This window comes from Geotrypetes seraphini, chromosome 11 (assembly GCF_902459505.1).
Source record: "Geotrypetes seraphini chromosome 11, aGeoSer1.1, whole genome shotgun sequence".
Taxonomy (NCBI): Eukaryota; Metazoa; Chordata; class Amphibia; order Gymnophiona; family Dermophiidae; genus Geotrypetes; species Geotrypetes seraphini.
In genome coordinates this window covers 133,632,219-133,655,154 of record NC_047094.1, presented here as the reverse complement: position 1 = coordinate 133,655,154, position 22,936 = coordinate 133,632,219, and the positions used below count along the sequence as shown (strand labels likewise).

Sequence of the window (22,936 nt, the reverse complement as noted above, 5' to 3'; positions counted from 1 at the left end):
TTGTTTAACAGTGGAGAGTTTGTTATATTTTGTCACAAGGAGGCAAATTTTCAATAGGACTTGGAGAGTGGACTTTAGATATCCAGGTTGAAATGTGGAGAATTTCAACAGTATTTCACAAGAGTTGAGCCATGCGGAACCTCTTGTAAAGTGGGTGCAGGTTGACAGCTCCCCGTGTCCAGTGGGAATAGAAACGTTTTAAAAGGTGCATATGAGGGGAAAATGTGTAACATCCCCCACCCACATGTGTGTTGATCTTGATCCTACAGCATCAGCGTCATCATTGACATCCCACCCACAAAACAAAACAAAATCACAGGTCTTTGGAACGACCTTACTATCCCGTTGCAGAACCTGGGCTCTCTCCATCTATTCCGCAAGCAACTGAAAACTTGGCTCTTCTCTAACATGCAATTCTATTTTCCCCCTTACTCTTCCATTCTATATATAAGCTCATGTAAACCTTTTCCTTTCTCTTCTTATATTTTAAGTTCTTGTAAACCGTGCCGAGCTCCACTTCCGTGGAGAGGATGCGGTATATAAACTTAAGGTTTAGTTTAGTTTAGAGCCCCTCTCTGACTTCCCCCAAAAGGCAATACCTCCAAATATATCCAATTCCCCCATAGCATCCTATCTCCCACCCCCCAAGTGCATCCCTTTTGAAAGAAGACTCCCACCCACCCAACCTCCCATGGAATAATGAACTCCCCCCCCCTCCTTGGAAATAACATGCTTTGAGGGAGTGTATAGGAAATTACTGAGCTCACTTAATAGCACTCCCTCACAGAGCTATCTAAAATCCCCAAAGTGGAGATTGCTCAGTGATGGCAAAGCAAGGAGGATGTGGTCCAGAACAGGCAAGATAAAACTAGAGAGGCCCAAGAAAAAGAAGGACAGCCCTTACAAACATATGGGTAAATAGCAGAAGCTTGATTCAAGTAGGCCGAGTGTTTTGTTTTGTTTTTTCTTAGAAGCTTAAATCCTGGAGTGTGGGCCAGAAACAGGCCTGGTTTTGATTTATCTGGAACACAAAGACTAATGCACTCTGTGGCCCTGCCAGGAACAGGCCACGGGGAGATTATCCTTGAATCCAAAGACTGTTTTTGTTCTCATTTCATCATGCCTGTGAAAGGAAACCAGCTGAAACCTTTTTTTGAGTGTTTAATAAAGTGTATTTGCTTTACCTACAATTGGCTGTATCTGTTAAGGCTCCCCGCCCAACCCTCACTCATGATACTACATATGCATAGATTCGAAAACGCAATCTGTGTTCATTATTGTTCTGCCCTAACATAAATACATCCCACGGATACCTATGGGATAATGTACTGAAGTAAAAGGAAGGGTCATGCCTTCCTGTGTTTACAACCAAAGTGGTTTTACATTCTGTACTTGGAGCAATGGAGAATTAATTAAATGACTTCCTCAGAATATACAAGGTCTATGTGGTATTGATCCTTGTGTGTAGTTTCGATTCGAATAAGGGTTGGTCAGTTTTCAAATATCCTTTTTAGCTTTTGGATCCTTCCTCCTTGATTTTTCACTCTTCAAAGACAAAAGTTATTTGCATTAATTATTGGATACTTTGAGCAAGTTGAGAGGGTCTAGTGGAGAATGACTAAGATTAATACCATGTATAAACGGATATTCCAGTCGAGAGGCACATGCATCCTGAGACGTGTTATGACCCCCTGCACACTCCCTCCTCCCACTATCTCTGTTCATTTGTCCCTCGCCCTCACCTGAAGGGGCAGATCTAATCCAAGCCAGCAACTCAAGCAAATATCACACGAACAACAGCTCAGTAAATGCCATTAACTCAAATGGGAAAATGCCACTGCCTATGTGATAACCTGCCTCTGGATCCTCTCAGGCCAAACAAACTCGTATCAGATGTGCTTTCATTAGCCAAGCAGTGATGCAGAAAAAAACACCCCAATTTAATTAGGCAAATTAGAGACACTTCTTTTGGAAGAAGCTATAAGATATTAAAGTGGCATCTGTTTGTGACCCAAGGCATTACTACTAATTATTAATGGATATATTCCATTTATTTTATTTTTTCCCACCAGTTTCCTTCAGCTTGAAATAAAAGGCTGCTTACTTTACCTCACTGGGGATCTGTTGTGAAGGAAAACAAAAAATAAAAACAAAACCCACATGATTACATTGTATATTCCAAAGTGACTTGCCCAGGCTCACAAGGAGCAGCACTGGGATTTGATCTCGCAACCTCAGGGTGCTGAGGCTGTAGCTCAACCAGTGAGCCACAGCACTCTATGTGGAGTCCTCAAAGAGTAAGGAAGATTCTGGAACCCCAAATAGTACCAACATTCCATTTGGAATCCCCAAAAGTAGTAAGATTCCATGTAGAATCCTCAAAGAGTAAGGAAGATTCTGAAACCCCAAATAGTACCAACATTCCATTTGGAATCCCCAAAAGTAGCAAGATTCCATGTAGAATCCTCAAAGAGTAAGGAAGATTCTGGAACCCCAAATAGTACCAACATTCCATTTGGAATCCCCCCAAATGCAAGATTCCATGTAGAATCCTCAAAGAGTAAGCAAGATTCCGGAAACCCTAATAGTACCAACATTCCAGTTAGAATCCCCCAAAGTAGCAAGATTCCATGTAGAATCCTCAAAGAGTAAGCAAGATTCCGGAACCCAAAATAGTACCAACATTCCAGTTAGGATCCCCCAAAGTAGCAAGATTCCATGTAGAATCCTCAAAGAGTAAGCAAGATTCCGGAACCCCTAATAGTACCAACATTCCAGTTAGAATCCCCCAAAGTAGCAAGATTCCATGTAGAATCCTCAAAGAGTAAGCAAGATTCCGGAACCCCAAATAGTACCAACATTCCAGTTAGAATCCCCCAAATTAGCAAGATTCCACGTAGAATCCTCAAAGAGTAAGAAAGATTCCGGAACCCCTAATAGTACCAACATTCCAGTTAGAATCCCCCAAAATAGCAAGATTCCACGTAGAATCCTCAAAGAGTAAGCAAGATTCTGTCACCCCAAATAGTACCAACATTCCATTTGGAATCCCCCAAAGTAGCAAGATTCCACGTAGAATCCTCAAAGAGTAAGCAAGATTCTGGAACCCCTAATAGTACCAACATTCCAGTTAGAATCCCCCAAAGTAGCAAGATTCCATGTAGAATCCTCAAAGAGTAAGCAAGATTCCGGAACCCCAAATAGTACCAACATTCCAGTTAGAATCCCCCAAAGTAGCAAGATTCCACGTAGAATCCTCAAAGAGTAAGAAAGATTCCGGAACCCCTAATAGTACCAACATTCCAGTTAGAATCCCCCAAAATAACAAGATTCCATGTAGAATCCTCAAAGAGTATGCAAGATTCCGGAACCCCAAATAGTACCAACATTCCATTTGGAATCCCCCAAAGTAGCAAGATTCCACGTAGAATCCTCAAAGAGTAAGCAAGATTCTGGAACCCCTAATAGTACCAACATTCCAGTTAGGATCCCCCAAAGTAGCAAGATTCCATGTAGAATCCTCAAAGAGTAAGCAAGATTCCGGAACCCCTAATAGTACCAACATTCCAGTTAGAATCCCCCAAAGTAGCAAGATTCCATGTAGAATCCTCAAAGAGTAAGCAAGATTCCGGAACCCCAAATAGTACCAACATTCCATTTGGAATCCCCAAAAGTAGCAAGATTCCACGTAGAATCCTCAAAGAGTAAGGAAGATTCCGGAACCCCTACTAGTACCAACATTCCATTTGGAATCCCCAAAAGTAGAAAGATTCCTTGTAGAATCCAAAGACTAAGCAAGATTCTGTAACTCCAAATAGTAAGGGAATGGGAACTTGTGGGCACTGGAGGATTAAGTGACTTGCCCAGGCTCACAAGAAGCAGCACTGGGATTTGATCTCACAACCTCAGGGTGCTGAGGCTGCAGGTCAACCAGTTAAACCACAACCCTCATTAATAAGAGCAGCAAAAAAATAACTAAGAAAAAGCAGAGCAAAATACAGACAACACAGTAGATTCTAAATCACAAGGCATCACCAGGCGCAGGTATGGATTGATCTGTTAAAATCTATCCCTGTGTATTAAGTAGCTGTCATTACCATCTGGTGGCTATTCATTCCACTTATTGAATTTTTGACCTCAGCCCTCTTTTCTGTTCTCGTCAATAAAACCGCCGTCACTACTGGTGTTGGTGTGCAAAAGAATTTCTCTGCTGCTATGGCTCAATGAATCATTCTCCGACTCCAGAGGTGATCGTTGCAGTATAGAACCGAGATCTCGGGATGCACGGACCTGTCTTCTTTTTTTTTACAGGGAGAGCTGCTTTGTGGGGAACTTCAATGGCAGATTCACAAACATTCAGCACAGTTTTCAAGCAAACTCCAGCTCAGAGGTGTGAAAATTCTGTATCAGATCTCCCCCAAGCTTTGAAGTGAAAGGAGTAGCTTTCCTATAAGTAGTGACCACAATCTCCACTGGCTCCCACTAGAATCCAGAATCATATTCAAATTCGCCTGTTTTTGCTAGAAAACAATATTTGGTTTATCCCCAAGCTACATCACCCCTCACTTCACCCTTAACCACAACTATAAGAAATCCCGAAAAATTCAACTCTTCGCCTTCCCCTCCCTAAAACTATGCCACTCAAAAAAATTCCTTGACAAAACCTACGCCTTCCAAGCCGCCAAACTAAACCCTTGGCTAGCTCAAATGGTCCTCCAGGCCTACAACTACCTCGACTTTAGAAAATTACTCAAAACTCACCTATTCCGAGACCAAGACCCTTAATGCCCCTTTTCTATCCTCCTCCTCCCCCCGTTCTGATCTACTCTCCTCCCCCTTCTCCCTCCTCACCCCCCACTTCACTCCTTGCTGTTCGCAACTCTATGATCAATTTGATATGTAACCACTTGTAATCTCTGTTTAACTAATGTGAACCGCGTAGAACTCTTCGGGGTATGGCGATATACAAAAATAAAGTTATTATTATTATTATTATATTAGTTCATTCGTGTGGTTTATTGGCATCAGCTTTAGTGACGTCATATACCCAGAGAGCACTAAAGCACAATTTTGTGGATTATGGGAGCTTTCAGCATTGCATATCAACCTGGTTTTAATCCAAATTCCCATGGTAAGGCTTGTTTTAAATCAGCGTCTCTCAAACTTTTTACGACACACTAAACATAGAAAATATTTTCACAACACATTATAAATGAAATTTTTAAAATAGCAAAACCATCAAAAAATTAAATTTGAGAGTTTTTTTTAATTTAAAGTTCATTAAGGAAGTTCTTCTTCGCCCAGAGAGTGGTAGAAAACTCTAATGCTCTTCCGGGGTCTGTCATAGGGGAAACCACCCTCCAGGGATTCAAGACAAAGTTAGACAAGTTCCTGCTGAACCGGAACACATGCAAGTAGGGCTAGTCTGTTAGGGCACTGGTCTTTGACCAGAAGGCCACTGTGTGAGCGGACTTCTGGGCACGATGGACCCAGCAGCGGCAATTCATATGTTCTTATGCCTTTTTTACGAAGCCGCACTAGCGGCTACGCTGAGGTAACGGCCCCGAAGCCCTTAGAGATTTAAAGGGCTTTGGGGCCATCTCAGCGCATCAGCTGCTAGCCCGGCTTCGTAAAACAGGGGGTAAGCTATGTATGGGTAATTTTAACAACGGTAAATCTAAAGTAGAGAGAATAGAATTGCTAATCAAAACGATGGATCTGCTTGTTTTTTGATGCAAATTAACTCAAAATGTGTCACGATATTCGACAAGCAAACATGCATCAAACCGTTCGTGTTGGTTTGTAGCGTCACAAGATTCGGAGCAACGGTTTGATCGTTGTGTTTTAGAGCATATTTATCCAATTGATACCCAAAGACTCCTGATGCAGGCCGGGTGGCCGAAACATGATCATGTCGAGTCATTGAGTTACTTTGGATGAATGAGTTAGGGATGAATAAAGACATTTGGATTTATCAGATGAGTTGAAAGACACTTTTTGTGCACCATTCTGATTGGACATTTCCACTTTTGCTCTTGCTTGTATATTTATGAAGGGAATTTTTAAAAATAAAATTGTGGGATGTCTCGTGGCACACCACTGGAATCTCTTTGGGGCACACCACTGTGCCGTGGCAAACAGTTTGAGAGACACTGATTTAAATCAAAGTACTCCTATGCAGTGGTTGTTTCTGTGGCTGTTTAGCATACTTTTTTACACTTGTGTTCTCTGGAGTATTGTAGCAGCACTCTATTTATTATATGTGGAATCCAAAGTATGGCCCGCGGGCCGGATTTTATCCTGCCCACAGAAGAATTGTGTGAAAATGTGCCAATTGGACTAATTTTCCAATGAGAATCTTCAAAAAAACAAACAAACCCAAACACAGGGTGTTGATAGATTTCAAATGCATTAATTAAAATTGTGTCCAAAATATGTTGATAATATTATTCACAACTTTATTTAATACTGAATTGTAATTGTCTACTTCGCGGTGTTTCTTCATACTTGTTCGGCCTTGATCGACAGTGTCAATTCGCGGCATTGCAGGTAACTCTGGCGCTGTGACTAATCTTTAAATTGAATCTGGAAGTTTGCTACTAGTCATTACGGTTAATTGTCCATAAAAATATTTGCAGTGGTGCAGTGTCATTACTCAGTTTGTAATTGCATAAATTTATATTTAAAGGTGCGTTTTCACTTATTCGCATACAGTGTTTCCCTGCAAATTCACGATTCGCGAATCGCAGACTCGTTCATTCGTGGTCTGCTCCGACCGCCTCTTCCTGTAGTCAAGTCGGGCTGCACCAATCAGGAGCTGCGTGTCAAAGCAGCTCCTGATTGGTGTAGCCCAACTTGACTACAGGAAGAGGCGGTCGGAGCAGACTGCGAGTGATTTTCTTTACCCGCTCCAGCTGCCCTCTCCTGCCTCCCCTGCGTTTTGACAGGTGAAAAACCGCATTTGCGAGGTTTTTTTTAAATTCGCAAGGGTTCCTGGAATGGAACCCCCACGAATTTCAGGGGAGTATTGTATTTGCTTGTACGGAGTTCTCGTGTTTTTAATAATTTCATAATAATTTCTAAATTTATTCTCTTTTACTATGGCACGCTGAAAAATGCTGAAGTACCCAATGTGGCCCTCATGGCAAAAAAGTTTGGAGACCCCTCGTGCACATGATGAGATTGTGTTTATTTAGAGCGAAGGCAGTTACTTGCTCTTCTCTCAGCAGTAAATGGTCATTTTATTGTAATCTTTGATGTGTTCTCTAGCTTCTTATTGTTGCTCTCCTTTTGTAAAGGTTCTGTTAAGTATATAGATCTTAGGATATATTTTTTTGCTTCTGGGAATCTCTTTAATATTTACCATAATATCCTTTTTTATGATATACCTATATGATTATAGCACATGGTTCCATTGTAATATATCTGCTCTTAGATTTTATAAGACACAGCATAGGACATGTCGCAATTCTATTATATTTTCGGCTTACCATATATACTTGAATATAAACCGAGATCTTTGGGCAAAAAAATGACCCAAAAATGGAGGTCTCAGCTTATATTCAGGTCATCGCCCACCTACCACCCTCCTGGACTTGTTGCAGGCCTCCGCCCGGCCTGCAGTATGGCCTTGTGAGATTGGCTAAAACAGGAGGGATCCCTCCCGTCTCCTGTCCTGGCCGACTCTGCCCATTTTTTTTTTTTACCTCCGTCCCGCCTTCCACCGCACGTACCTTTTTGAATCCCTGGTGGTTCAGCGGTGTACCAAGCAGGAACGAGCTTTCCGCGCTCCTGCCCCATGCTGAGCCCCTCTGAATGGCTGTTGCGAGTTCTTGTGGTCCAGTGGTATACCGGGCAGGAGTGAGCGTGGAAATCTCGCTCCTGCCCAGTACACTGCTGGACCACCAGGGATTCAAAAAGGTACGCGGAGGGGATTCCTCCTGTTCCGGCCCACTATATCATATGGCAGGCCCGGTTGAGGCCTACAGGACATGTGGAGAGAGGGGGGACAGGGAGGGGAGCTGGGTGGCCTTGGTTCCCACCTTTCCCACCTATACTCATCCTCAGGTACAAAACACTTTGCCCTCACAGCTTGTATTTTAAGACCCTTGGGCAATGAAAAAAAAATTGTAACTTACTTTGAACGCAGATATTGAAAAGGCAATAGGGATATATGAGTAAATTGTTTTAGCTATTTTTAATTCTATTTTTTTTTCTTTGTGCCATTCTGGGCTCCTTTTACTAAGCTGCGTTAGGCTGTGAGCGCTAGACCTTAACACCAGCATTGATCTGGCGTTAGTTTTTTTTACATAGCACACGGTGTAGCGTGCGGTAATTTCTGGCGTGCTCTAAAAACGCTAGCGCACCTTAGCAAAAAGGAGCCCTCTGTGTTGCTTTGCCATAGAGGAATAGAGAAGAGGGTCAAAGAACATCACACAAGGTAGATGACAAAAAGCAACAAGGACCTCCAGGTTAGGGACAATCAAATTAAACGGGCCGTGTTTCGGCTTAAAACTGCCTGCCTCAGGGGTCTGATTGATAAACTGAAGCAATGGCTTCTTACGAGAACAAACAGCAGGAGCACACTGCCACAGTGAAAAATAAGCCATTGCTTCAGTTTATCGATCAGATTCCTTAGTTCTTGATGAAACACAGCCCATGTCGGGTCCAGCAAAAAATGTCATATGATTGTCCCTAACCTGGAGGTCCTTGGTGCTTTCTGTTTATTTTGCAATAGTGCATACAATTCTATAATTGTGTGTACTGCTATTGGAGAGCAGACTTGAGTCTTACTCCATAACACTTGACACTCAAATCCATAGTGCACCGCTCAAAGAGGTGTGGCCAAGGCCATGTTAGGGGCATTCCAAAAAGTAATGTGCCTTGTTACAGAATAAAGGCTGAATGTGCACATCTTGGGCTCCAGCATTTACATCAACAGGCGTAAGTCTGGTGCCCGAATTTAGGCAAAAATGCAAAAGGTGGAAAAGCCATGAATTACCAGGATGAGAGCGGGAGTCCAAAATAAAATCACTTTATTAAAAATACTATTAAAAAAAAAACAAAACAAGGCAGCAAAATCCAGATGAGTGGCCAATGCGGTCTGTTTTTCAGCAGCCTATACCTTGCTCATGAACCCGTGTAGCCTGCACTGCAACATATAAGGCTTCTTTTACTAAGGTGCGCTAGCGTTTTTAGTGCACGCACAAAATTACAGCACTTACACTTCTAGAATAATGACAGCTCAATGACTGTCTAGAATAATGACACGGCAATTTTGCACCCGCTATTCTGCGCGTTAAGGCCCTAACGCACCTTAGTAAAAGGAGCCCATAAAATCCTATAAATGGGGGGGTCAAAGCCAGCTGGTTACACACAATAGTGCATTGATCTCCTGCAACAATGCTGCACAATAGTGCGTTAATTTGCTACAAGGCTGAAAATGTGTGGCTTTTCCACCCTTTGCATTTTTGGTTAGATTTTTGGGGTCTGTCACCTCTTTGTGTTTTGTTTTGGGTATTTTTTATTGGTTCAAATTTTATGCAACAGGAATCGGCGCTAAGCTCACTTCTATAAATGGCACACAGCTTTGCAGAATTCCATGCTTGCTTGGAGCACCATTTATAGAATCTGGCCCTGTACGTGTAAACCCAAAAAAACTCTGGAATGACGATGTTCCTTAAATGGACTTTATTTGAAAAATGTCAAAGTTCCAAAGGTACAATAAATCATCCACATAAAAGTAAAATAATCCACATGAAAACCTTAAAGGACCTAGTCCACTAGGGACGCAGGACCCAACATGGTCTGCGTTTCGACAAAGAGTCTTCTTCAGGGGTCCCTGAGGGTCCTATAATGGTGAATTCGTGGAGATGCCAATATGTGGTGGACCGCAAGTAAGGAACATCGTCATCCTACAGAGTTTCTTTTGGTTTCTTCTGGATTTTCTTCTCTGTGGATACTTTGGGGGGGTCAATCCTCTTTGGTTTTCGCCTGTACATGTAATTTGTAAACAGCATTTTTGAACTAGAATGTATTTCTAAAATAAAGGCCGTGATCTAGTGTGCTCTACCGCCATTCATCAAATTAGTGGAAGTTATTACAGAATAAAGTAACAACAATGAACCACCCTAAAAGGCAAGTAAGTAAACATGAGATCCCACTTCAGTATTTCAGAGCAATCCCAGGACGTCAACCAGATTCAAGCCAAACTGAAATCTGTTGTTTATGATTTCAGCAGCAAAACGTTCCGTGCTACATTTGGTTCAGCGCAGTCCAGATTTCATTGACCCTGTTAATTCATAGAGGTCCATATTTCAAAACCATGTTTGCCCTCCTTAAATGACCTATAGGGAAAAAAGGGTTTGAAGGAGCAGCTCATTAGAATCAATATCACAGACTGTGTTTTACAAAGGTTCAAGATTTCAGATAAGTCTAATTCTTTATATTTCTTTCTCCCTTCCCCATATTTTTGGACATTTTCTTCACCCGACTGTCTACCACATTTTAGAAGAAATGCATACTCGTATTCCTATTACTTGTAAGTACCCAGTTACCTGGCTTTTCTTGCATGATAAAGCGGTGGTACTGTCGCATTTCTTTGACAAATTACTTTTTACCATTTGATTCGCCTCTATTTTTTTCCGTTGACTACAATTTTTTGCTTTCTTCATGCATTCCTTCATCTGTCTAGCTCTGCTCTCTTCTGGTCCTTTCTCCTCTTTCTTACTCCCTTCCTTTCTCTCTTCTCATAGAATAACATTTTGTTGATGGAGACATGCATGGAACAAACCCTAAATTTGGCAAAGTTTTGAACATCAAGGAATTGGGTGGGGGGAGGTGCTATGCATAGATTAAATTTAACCCCTTACCCCTGGATACTATATATGCATACTAACCTGAGATGCATGCAGTGGTATGGTAAGGGGGGTAGGAGGGTGGTCCACCCCAGGCACCAACTTGGTGGGGGCCCCCCGTTCCTTCCCACTCCTCCCCCGCCATGCGCGTGCCTTCACTTGCCCCCCCCCCCCCCGTGCTCCTCTAGCTCTTCGCTGGCACGTACAGCAACTCCAGCCTGCAGCTCGCACCAGCGTATGCTTTCCCTCTGATGTCGCTTTCGGATCCTGCGCCTAGTAAGTGACATCAGAGGGAGAGCCGATACGGATCGCAAGTTGGCGATGCTGCTCGCAACGGTGACGTTCTGGAGGTACAGGAGAAGGAAAGAGGCACTTAAGCACGGCAGGGGGGAGGGGAAGGAGCATGGGGGAGTAGAAAAAGGCAGGGGAGGGGTGCTACCGACCCGGGCGACACGCACCTTCACTAAGCCACTGGATGCGTGCATAATTAAATTGGCTTACAATCGGGCACTGAATCAATTGGCAACCATTTGGGTTCATGTGTTCTTCTTGCTAAGTGTTATGCTTTAAAGAGCCAAGCGCAAATCTTATAGCGTGCAAATCAAAAGGAGATGTAGGCATGGGCAGGTCAGGAGTGTTCACTAAAGATGCGCGCAATATTACTGTATACCGTGGATCCAAACCTGACTTAAGCATCGGGATTTATACCAGGCTTCTGCCCTCATTGTGTGTAGACTTCAGCGATGAAGGACAGATTTTATAAATGGTGACTCTATTGGCGCACCTGGATGATTTAGACATCTAACTTAATTATTGAATAGGCTTAATCAGTGCCAATAACACGCTTAATTGGTATGATAATTAGCTTAAATTAATTGGATGGTAGGCGCCTTCCAGGAAGTAGGCGGACCTCGGGGGTGTTTTCCGTGTAGACGCCTAAAATGGACTTAGGGGCCATTATTTAGGGGGGCCAGAAAACTCTGACATAAATACAGTGTGCCGAAGTCCATTTTGGATGCCACTAGGCACGATTTATTAATAGTACCTAACTGAAGATTGACTGGCACTATGTACCGCGTTTCTCAATGCCTAATTTTCAAATGTCGCCTATAGAAACGGGGCCTACTGCTAGTCTGTAAAGAGTGCACATCCCGGAGCATCCTTCACCGAATAGCAGGCAGCACCGATGTTTTTTTCAATGTCCATACTTGGCGCCAAGTTTTAAAATAAAAAATGTAGGCTCCCACCGACGCCTAGACAAACGACACCTTCATTGCATCTTGCACAGGCCCTCGAGAATGGAACAAGGCAGGAAAATTTGAGTGATTTTAAAAGATGATTAAAACGATACTTATTTAGTAAGATGACATATGGGACGTGAGTGCCCCGTTGTTGAGCTGAGCGCTGGTCTCTAACCTGTTTTGTTATCTTCTGTTATTTTACTGTAAGTGCATTGTTTTTTTATTATGTATGTATTTGCTGTGACCCGTTTTGTATAAAGCGGGATACAAATGAATAAACGATAAACTGTCTACAGAGGCCCCTTTGAATGCCTAAGGTCAAAATAGCCACGGTTAACACCGGAAACGACCTTAGGCGTTCTAAAGCGCCTCCATAGATGCAATTTTTGTCACAGGTAGGCACCGTAAATGTAAGGCTTTAAAACCCCGGCCTACATTTCCGGCGCCTTTGCATGACTGACACGTGATCAGCGGTGGGTTTTTTTTATAGGCAGCCGCTGATAATGGCGCTGTTTACAGAATCCGGGTCTAATGGCCCTGGGATTGGTAATGTAGAACGCTGCGACTGTTTGGGGTTCCGGAATCTTCTTTGAAATTCCGGAATGTTGCTGCTCTTTGGGTTTCTGCCAGGTACGTGTGACCTGGATTGGTCATTGTGGAAACAGGATACTGAGCTAGATCATTGTTCTGACCCAGTACGACCGTTCTTGTGTTCTTATGAACAGCAAAAAAGCTGAAAATTGCTGCTAACTGAATACAAATCTCTGTTCAGAACTGGGTGGTATCCAGATTCTGGCACAGAATATCCGGTATATTTTTTTTTTACGACAGCAGCTGGCGTTTTTATAAATGCTGACTGCGACAAGTTATTATTTAAAATTCTTGATATACTGCAACATATCCAATATTTGATATCTAAGTAATTTCCCCCCGCCTTTACAAAGCCGCAATAGCATTTTTAGCTCTGGCCGCCGCAATAACAGCTCTGACGCTCATAGAATTCCTATGGCAGGCGCTAAAAATGCTAGCGCGGAATGAGAGTGATAAGGTACTGATAAGGAAACTATATTTTATGTTATAACATTTTATTGAAGGAAAAAACAAGCTCTGAGCCACATAGGGAGGAGCGAAGACAAATCGGCCGAAGCCTTGAGGCCAATCGGCTAGGGGGAGGGGGGAGGGGGAGGAGGGCAGGATAGATTAGGGGTGAGCGGAAGGGAGGTCGCCCCTCTCGATTCAGCATCACATGAGGCGGACGCGGCTTCCCTTCTGCTCACCAATTTTCTCCTTACCAATTTTTCCTTACCGGCTTTGGGTTCTTCTGGCGGCTGGAGCGGCTCTCCTGTTGCTGCCTACATGTGCGCCCCACGTGGGACAGCAGTGGCTGGCCCAGTCCCGATGCTGACGTCCTGGGGACAGCCTTGCTGCTGCATCCTGTACTGCCCCATGTTCCTCCGGCCTGCAGAAGCGCCGGCAGGGAAGCGCTGGAGCGCTCCTGTTCCCTTGCAGAGCTTGGCCGTATAACAGGTGAGCATGTGCCGACCGGGAAGCGGGGGAGGCAGGTCACCATCGGCCACGTGGCGCACGAGCTATCAGCTTGGCCACCGCTCTGCCTCCGATGCCGACGGCCACAGGGGGAAGCAGGCTGGCGGCGGCGCTCCCATGAGAGCGCGAGAGGCCATCCCGACCGGGTGCCCTTGGCGGCCCAGGCCCGGCTTCCGTCCGGGGCCGGCTTCTCGGTGCTGCCGGTCAGGTTACGGGGAGGAATCCAGCGGCCGCGGAGGAGCGTGTTCACCTCGTGGACTGGCGCCTCGGGCGGTTCTCGCCGGATCGGGTGATGAGCCCAAGTTGTTTCTCTGCCGCTGCCGGTGGGCCGCCATGAAAAAACGGGTCATGCGCCCATGTGGCCACGCGGCCAGAGCGGCCTCCGCCGCTGCAGGGGCTTATTGGGAGCGGAGCAGAACCTTGATGCAGTTATAACATTTTATTGAAGGAATCAAACAAATATACAACAATGTGATACAAAAAGACATTCTTTACAATCAAATTCACAATAAAACCTTTGCATAAACATTTTATCATTCCTCCAAAATATATTTTTATATATCTAAACCACTTTTCCCCTATATCCCCCCTCCCCACTCCATACATATATATTAAAATCATTCCAATTTCCCTCCCTACCCCAGAATGAAAGGCGACACAAAACACCAAATAAACAAAACTGTTTAAATAAAAATAAATAAATAAATTTAAAAAAAACCCACATTTATTTAAATCTAATATAAAGTATTAAGAATCATACTTCTAGCTTTCGAGGATAATTTTTGTATATAAGGATCCCAGATTTTAAAAAATAATCGTGTTCTTTTAGGAAATTTACGAACCTCAAAAACCTCAAATAAAATTAAACGATGGAATTGATTCCTCCAATGCCAATAATTTGGAGGAACTTTTTGTAACCAATATTGTAATATGCATTTATGACCAATCATACATGCTTTTTGAAAAAGAATACATCTTTCCTGCCCAAAAACCCCACAAGCCAAACAACACCCCTTTTGGAGATTCAACCAATTGACAATTCCATAATGACCCCAAAAATAAACAAGCAATGTTCTGTGGGTCCAGAATCCAAATATTTCCCGATGTGGCAAGAGTAACCCAACTTAGGCAAAAAGCGTTTTTATAAAGCTTTGAAATAAATCTGGCGCCGCATTTTTTCTGAAATTTCCGTGTAAGCGCTTGGGAACTTTTCATGATAAGAATGCGTATTTTTTGATCCTATTCACTTAGGGCTCCTTTTACTAAGGTGCGCTAGCGGTTTTAGCGCGCGCTACAATGCCACGCACGCCAGACGCTAACGCCTCCATAGATCTTGCGTTAGGATTTTTCATTTAGCGCGTGGTGAGCGCGCACTAAAAACGCTAGCGCACCTTAGTAAAAAGAGCCCTTAGAGTATTTTCTTGAACATTCTTCGGGCTCCTTTTATCAAGGCGCACTACGGGGGTTAGCGCGTCGGATACGCGCTAACCCCCGCGGCAGCCTAAAATCCTAACGCCTCGTCAATGGAGGCGTTAGGTACTAGCGCGGCAGGTGGTTTAACGCGCAGTATTCTGGTAACCTCACCTCTCCATTTCATAGCCGGAAGGTAATAAACGTTATACTATGGTGTTATTTCTTCTCTTTTTTTCCCCTTTTTATTTACACAATTCAGACATTAATACAAGACATCATCATCAATGAAAAAACCAGTGTAGAGACAAAAACAATCCTCCATAAGAAAAGACAACAAAACATAATTATAGAAATAAAAATTATAAGTAGATAAAGACAGGTTCACCCTCTCCAATGGAGGGAGAACGAGAGGGCACTCTCTGAAGTTAAAAGGGGATTGATTCCGTACAAACGTAAGGAAGTTCTTCTTCACCCAGAGAGTGGTAGAAAGCTGGAACATTCTTCCGGAGGCTGTTATAGGGGAAAACACCCTTCAGGGATTCAAGTCAAAGTTGGACAAGTTCCTGCTAAACCAGAACGAATGCAGGTAGGGCTGGTCTCGGTTAGGGCACTGGTCTTTGACCTAAGGGCCGCCGCGGGAGTGGACTGCTGGGCACGATGGACCACTGGTCTGACCCAGCTGCAGCAGTTCTTATGCTCTTATGTGATCATATTTTTTTGCTTTAATGATACGTTTTATTGAAACATTTTGAATAATTTGAAGACGTCTTTTTAATTTTTGGGTAATTCCCATAAAAAGGGCATTGAAGTAATCAATTTTTGAAACCACCAAGGAATGTATTAATATATTCAGAGATGTAGGTTCTAAAAATTTCAAAACAGAGCGTATTTGACGTCGTCTGCAAAAGGTCGATTTAACGCGACTCATTCGCATTTAGATTACGTCTCTATCGTATCTCCTCTCTCCCGCCTCTCCTCCAAGTATACAGATTAAGATCTTTAATAGATAAAAGGAGCTCTGCTGAGGCTGCTCTAGTGAAATTATAATGCTGCATAACTTATGGAGATTCGGTATCATAAAAAGGAATTCTAAGACCAGCAGATTACAGTATGTCGCTACCCTATGTACTGGAATATTGAAGGCCGGAGTCTCTCAAGGAGACAGCACACTGGCAGTTCAGTTGGAGGACAGGCACTTTCAATCGGAAAAAATAATAAAAGTAAAAAGACAGAGGTCACTTTTGGTGAAGGCACAATTATAATGAGGTTTTTTGACTGATGATAGTACCTTTTGCCCCACTGAATATGTCTTCAAAATATTGAGACACTTGGGTATCTGAGGTCATTTCCCTCATTATTATAAATTTGATGTCACTGTAAAAGATTATACTGGGTTCATCTTTTGTTTGGTATTTTGATTGGTGAAGTACATCAATTGTTTTCTAATAGGGCAAAATCTGTTTATCTCACAGTGTCTGAAATTTTGCCATCTCATTTTATTTGGGGGCTTTACCATCCTAAAGGCAAAGAGACAACTATATTCTGGTCTCCTGACTACTTGTAAACTGAGTCGAGCTCCAATGAGAGATGACCCGGTATATAAACCGAAGACTAGATTAGACAACAAATCTGCTGTCGGTAGCCTTTAAAGCAAGAACTCAGCATGGAACAAAATCATTTCATGCACACTAAATTTTGCCCTATGGTAAACATACTTTTGCATTGTAGAGTTGTCTATATGAGGGTCTATTCTGCTATCTCCTTTGATTTGAATTTAGATTATATTTAATCTTATGGTGACATTGAAAATCTGTCAAGAAAGTTCATTTCTACTGAGCATTCCACTAATGCTGGCGTTTAGAAGATAACTCTCTCTGTACTTAGAAGGATTCTAGCAGAAGAGGAGTTTGCAACCATGGAATAGAATGGGGGATGAGCCAACATTGACATGCATTTTGAAATATACATCTTCATCTCAAAGAATTGCATCTATTATTAAGAATCATTGATGGATATTCTCTGGTCATGATAAATTAAATCCCTACTGCTGTATGCTTTTTTTTTGCCCACAATGTTAATTTGACAGTTAAGTTATGTAAAGTGGATGTACAGGCTTCTAGGAGACAAAGTGAAGGTCAAGGGTTTTATAGATATGGTACCTGTTCAATTTGTGATTTGACGATTGAAGTCTCATGGGTTCAGTTGAACAATGGAAAGCAAAATATAGCTCTCTTGGGTACATGTACATCAAGGAATATTATTTATTTGATTAAATGTTCCTGTGATCTTATATATATTGGTCAAACCTCATACCTTTTCCGTACCAGAATAACAGAACATAGATCTTTGTATATGTACAGACAATGAAGAGGCTCCTATGGTTAAACATTTCATTCTGATGAAACATAACTTTGACAGCCTTCGATGTACGATCATTAAACAATTGAATTATTCAGTCAGGGGTGGTGATGTGAAGAAGATTAATTTTCAAGTGGGATGGTTGAACCGTTTGGTTTAAATGCCTCAATTGAATGGAAAGCTTTCTTCAAATGATTGGGGAAAGAAGTTTATCAGTAAACATAGAGAATGTTAAGTCCCTTTAAATCTGGATTTGGCAGGCTAAACTATAATGCCGATGTTGATGGCGTCTTGTTAGAAGCGGAGCCATGTTTGTCCAGAGCAGTATGGATGTGTAATTATTCTCCTGATGCAGCAGATAGTGAAATAAGATTCCTTGTCGAGAAAGAGAAAAGATACGAGAAGAAAACATTGGAGACTTGTGGATATGTTAGCCTTTGGATTACAATCATCGGTTGATTTATTGTGAACACTTGAGAAGAATCGTCATAGGAAAACACTGCTAGCAAGATAAGTTATTGTTTTTGCCTTTCGTCTTTTTTGGACATGAACTATTAAATCTCTGTTAATGAAGAGGTGGTGTATATTTTGTGCTCCGTGACTTTCACAAACTTTAAGATAATTAACGACTATTTTTTTGGACTGAGAACTTTCTCTCCCTTCTGCGGAGTTTTGTCTTCTCAGCCTTTTTTTCAGTTAATAGGGCCAATGAGAATATTTGAAACTCTGGCAGAGAGTGTTCTTTCTTCAAGAGTTCAAGATCCTTTTGGACTTTGAGGCCCATTTATGTAAATTCATTGGTAGTTCGGTATAGTCACAATGGCTGCAAACTGTTGGTGGACACAGTGGTCTATGTTGATAACTTCCTCTCTATGTTTTTTTGGAGAACAAATATGGAGAAAGATTCAGAACAGAACACAAAATACTTTAACCTTCACTTACTCATTGATGGTATTGGGATATGAGGAGACTCCCCAGAGAAGAAAATAAACCAAAAAATCTAGGTTATATTCTGCTATTGGCAGTGTGCTAGTAATCGCAGCAAATTGAACAATGGTGAAGGCACCAACGATGACTCTATGGCTAAGCAAGATTAGACAAGTTATGAAAATGGAGAAATTGGTAGAATTTGCTCAAGGGGGTATTAAAGCAAAGCTGAAAAAACTTATTGGAGCCGTTTTGATATATGATGAGAGGATGGGGGAGGAAGGGCTCAGGTAGAGGATAGGGGAAATTTAGTAGCAGGAATTTAGAATATAATATGGAGCAAGAGTGGGTAGTTTTGAAGATACAGAATGAGAAAATAAGACAAATGCTATTAGTCTATTGGCAAGTGGGTGGGGGTGGGGGGCTTGGAATTGGGGAAACAGATTGTAATTGTTATCCACTGTTATGTATGGCAATGACATGTATATTTTACTGAATGCTTATTTTGTTTGCATGCACGTATAGTGTCTTGGAAAATGAAACAAAAAGATAAAAACTTATCTCTATATAGTGTTTTGCTATGAATCTATTTTCATATTCACAGCTAGAACTTTTGATTGTGTGATTATGCTTTCCAAACCCCCGGCTTATAAATTTTTAAGCAGCTTCATTATTTGATGTGAATGTCAAATACCAGCTAAGGTTATATATGCATACAGGGTGAGACAAAAGGACCCTGTGCTAAAATACTAAGACTTGTGGTAAAATAATCCAACTTAATGGTAGATCACGTTGATGACTCGCTCCCTTAATCTGCTCTTGATACTGTTGATCATTGTACTCTTATTAAAAGTTTAGTATCATTCTATTTAATTCTACTGTGTTCAGTTGGTTTGAGTTTTATCTGACTCATTTACAGCAAAGGAGGTATAGACGGAGCTCTGTTAACCAATTTCCTGTTGAAAGGAGGAATGCTGCAGGGCTCTGCATTGTCATCCATCGTATTCAATTTATAGTTATCAAATTGATAAATTTGGGTGTGCAATACTATATTGAAGCAGAATATAGGGGGTTTCCTATGTTTGTACAATTGTTCTATTGCTGAGGCATTGAACAAGTTTAAATCTTGTGCGTCTTTTATTTCCTCATGGATGGACAACACTCAACTTGTGTTCAACTTGAATAAGTCAGTGGTTTTATTGCTGAGTCATTCCACGCTCCCAAATTTGCCTTCAAGTCTTATTTTTTTTAATTAAGGTTTCATCTGAAATCTGTAGTCTTGGGATTACTCTTGACTCCAGCCCCCCCCCCAATAAAAAATGTGTTTAGATTGTTGTGTTGCTTATGGAAAATTTTGCTTTATTGGATTTTTGAATTTACATTTCAGAGCCTAAATCATTTGCAATGACCAGTGCATAAGAGTATTCATTATAAGGAAAGAATATGCTTTCTTCCAAAGATTTGTGCACCATTCCCAACAGTGGATATTATTCATGAATAATGCATACTTTTTCAGAAAGAGGCATACTATTTAAGATACGGGACAACAACCAGAAATTTGGAGGGGGAGGGGGTTTCCCGTCAGTTTGGGCAAATGAAGGCACTTTTTCAGACTTCAATTACTGAACTGGCTTCTTTTGATGGTTTTAGGGCAGTACTCCACAGCCAGATATTAACCAAGCTAGACTACTGTAACTCCTCATAGCTAATACTTCTAAAATTTGGCATGAAAGCTTTGCAATTGCTTACGGGTATTACCAGATCCCAGGATGTTGCTGCTTGTTTAAGAGATCTGCATTGATTGCTAGTCTTTTTTGGAATTAAATTCAAAATCTTAAAGCTGATATTTTACCGCTGGCAGTCAGCATTTTTTTTTTAAATGCTGACCATCACCAGCTAAGGTAGCCCCAGAAACTCAATGTTGGGTTTTGTCCAGGCACCAGCACTGACTATCCAGGGCTAATGACATGTGGTCCGACCATGGAACTTATGCAGTTCCCAGCCAATATTCAGCTAGGGCCTGCATAAGATAGGTTTAGATAGATTAGATAAATAGATAGATACTGCTAAGTTATGCTCAAACTATTAGACAGACATGGAGGAAACCACTGCTTGTAATGGGGAAGGTAGCATGGAATCTTGGTACTCTATGAGATTCTACAAGGAATCTTGCTTACTCTTTGAGATTCCGGAATGTTACTACTATTTGGGTTTCTTCCAGGTACTTGTGACCTGGATTGGCCATTTTGGAAACAGGAGACTGGATTAATCCAGTATGGCTGTTTCTATATTCTTAATCATGCACAGAACACATCCCTTTGAAATCTGTGGATGTCAAAGGTATATGTATGTAAAGTTTCAAGTTTCAAATTTATTTAAAATTTCTTATATCGCCTTATCATACCTTCAAGGCGGCGTATAAAAAATATTAAAACGCTGTATCACAGTAAGTTAATAAAACAATTAAATACGAAACTGGGAGATAGACAATTTTTAGTAACATGGACAAACTGGAATAAAGGGAAGGAGGGTTGGAACTACAATTGATAGAGAGAAAAAGAACATTTATGGGAAGAACAAAAGGAAACTATTTTCATGTGTATGTCTGTTTACACATCAAAATCATTTGTATTCATGTAAATGACACCTCAACCTTTTAATATGACCTCCATATTTTGTTGGTTGTGTAGAGTTCATATATGTTCATTTATTCCGAGAGTGCCAAGATTTGCAGTTGAGAAACTGTCTTCAGTGTGCACTCGATTTGTCGAGATGCCTAACTGTTCCTTTCTCTTTCTCAAGAAAACTAGCTAAGAAGCAGAAGGAGACTCAGAGCAGCACCCAAAGGGAAATGGGACCAGTCGCCGCATCAGATAAGAACGCTAGCAAACTGGGAGCTCTCCATAACGACGAAGCATTTTCTTCCAGTTCCCAAGATGTGAATGGATTCAGTAAGCTGAACTAACTACTCACAACTCAGTTGCTGTGTTATTACCTCCTTTGGTCTTAGTTTTGAATATTTAATATCTATATGTATATGTCTACTATAGATGTAGATATCAGTATATGCATGTGCAATATATCTGTCTGTTTATCTATATGTATAATCTATATATGCCTCTATCTATCTATATATTGATAGATTAAAAGAGACAGTTTTAGCCATTACAGGGATATAAGGCCAACTATAGAAATATGGCTGACCAATTTGAATAAGGTTGTTGATTGTTATAATAGCTTTATTAATTATGGTGTTTATTGTAGAAGCTCTTTTCTTCTTGTGGATGTCTGAAAACTGGCATTTAGATCACTGCATTGCATGGATAGTAGTTTATGGACATCTAACACTGCAGTACATGGCCTAGGCGTGTTTTGCACCAGGGCTCAATATGTGGAAGTCCAACTCCAGTTACATAAGGGGAAGGGACTTCCATGTCTAAAAAGATGGACATGTTCCAATGCTTATGTAAGAGGGGATCACAGCCTCCTCATTTTAACCCTTATTCCCAAACTGTATACGCATGGTTGTCTTTGGCCATTAACTCTTGAAGTGGAAAAGCCATTGTATTTGAAACCATCAATAATATGGCCTTCAGAATATCACATCCAAACAAGGTCCTACTTGAGTATTCTAAACAGGAAGGGGTTAAAAACCTAGGCAGTCTCAATGTCACTTCTCGCTCAGTTTATTGTGCAGTAAGGCATGAGATTTTTAAAATTATTAATGATGATGTAAATTTAACGGCTAGCAGAAGATAGCTTTGACATAAACGACTCATTAAGATACTTGATGTCAAAATTGTTTTGTCACAGTGATGAGATAAATGGAATGCATCAACTTGATAACCAGGTACCTCTCTTTGGTGCATCCAAGGCACTTCATTTAGAACTTTAACTGGACATTTTCATAGTCCTTAAATACTTTGGCCTGGATTCTGTTAATAGCGCCTAAATCGCGCCGTTAACAGAATCGTGGATACTAGCACCTAAGAAAAAACTTAAGCGCTGATAATATAGACCAAGGGTTTAAAGGCCTACATGACCAGCGCTTAGGATTTTTTGAGAATCGTGCCTAGGGGATCTAAGGTCATCTCCAAGCCTAACCACACATAATTTGACCTTAGGTACCGCTAGCCGCCATGCTGTAGACATGATTCCGGCACCTACCCCAGGATGTGCCTAGTAGGATTTTAATTGGCTCTGAATGGCATGGTCAATTATCATGCCAGTTAAAGCAAATTAAAGTTCTCTCGGGTAGCTCCATTATTGGAGGTAGAGTGAATTTTCCACTCGGGCTTGGTCATAGCTTCAACTCTAGAATTTGGGTGCTCCTTCTCTGAGTCTCAGACATGGTCTCATCTCAGAGTGTAGCAGTCTCCTCCATCTCTGATTCCTTGAGTGTAGCTTAATTTCTGGGTATGGAGCAACATCTTTGACTTTCTAGCTTTGCTCTTTCTCTTAGTGTAGAGCGCTCTGGCATCCATCCATCCATTTAGAACCAGTACGTGCGATATAAGTACCCACTGGCACCTAATTTACGTAGCTGTTTACGGAATATGGCCCTTTGAGTCTCTCAACTTTCAGTCTCAAATTTTG

At 41.6% G+C, this 22,936-nt stretch overlaps 1 protein-coding gene across 6 annotated transcripts in view; it reads left to right on the top strand.

Annotated features, from left to right (window-relative positions):
* Nucleotides 1-22,936, top strand: part of PTPRT (protein tyrosine phosphatase receptor type T) — a 680,142-nt gene that overhangs the window by 597,217 nt on the left and 59,989 nt on the right. For 4 of the 6 annotated variants that reach the window (XM_033963545.1, XM_033963544.1, XM_033963542.1 and 1 more), the window contains exons 15-16: nucleotides 10,511-10,540; nucleotides 21,143-21,291. In XM_033963545.1, the coding sequence (XP_033819436.1) occupies nucleotides 10,511-10,540; nucleotides 21,143-21,291 (179 nt within the window). The remainder of the gene's footprint in view (nucleotides 1-10,510; nucleotides 10,541-21,142; nucleotides 21,292-22,936) is intronic. The other 2 variants (XM_033963543.1, XM_033963541.1) reach the window with 1 other exon arrangement.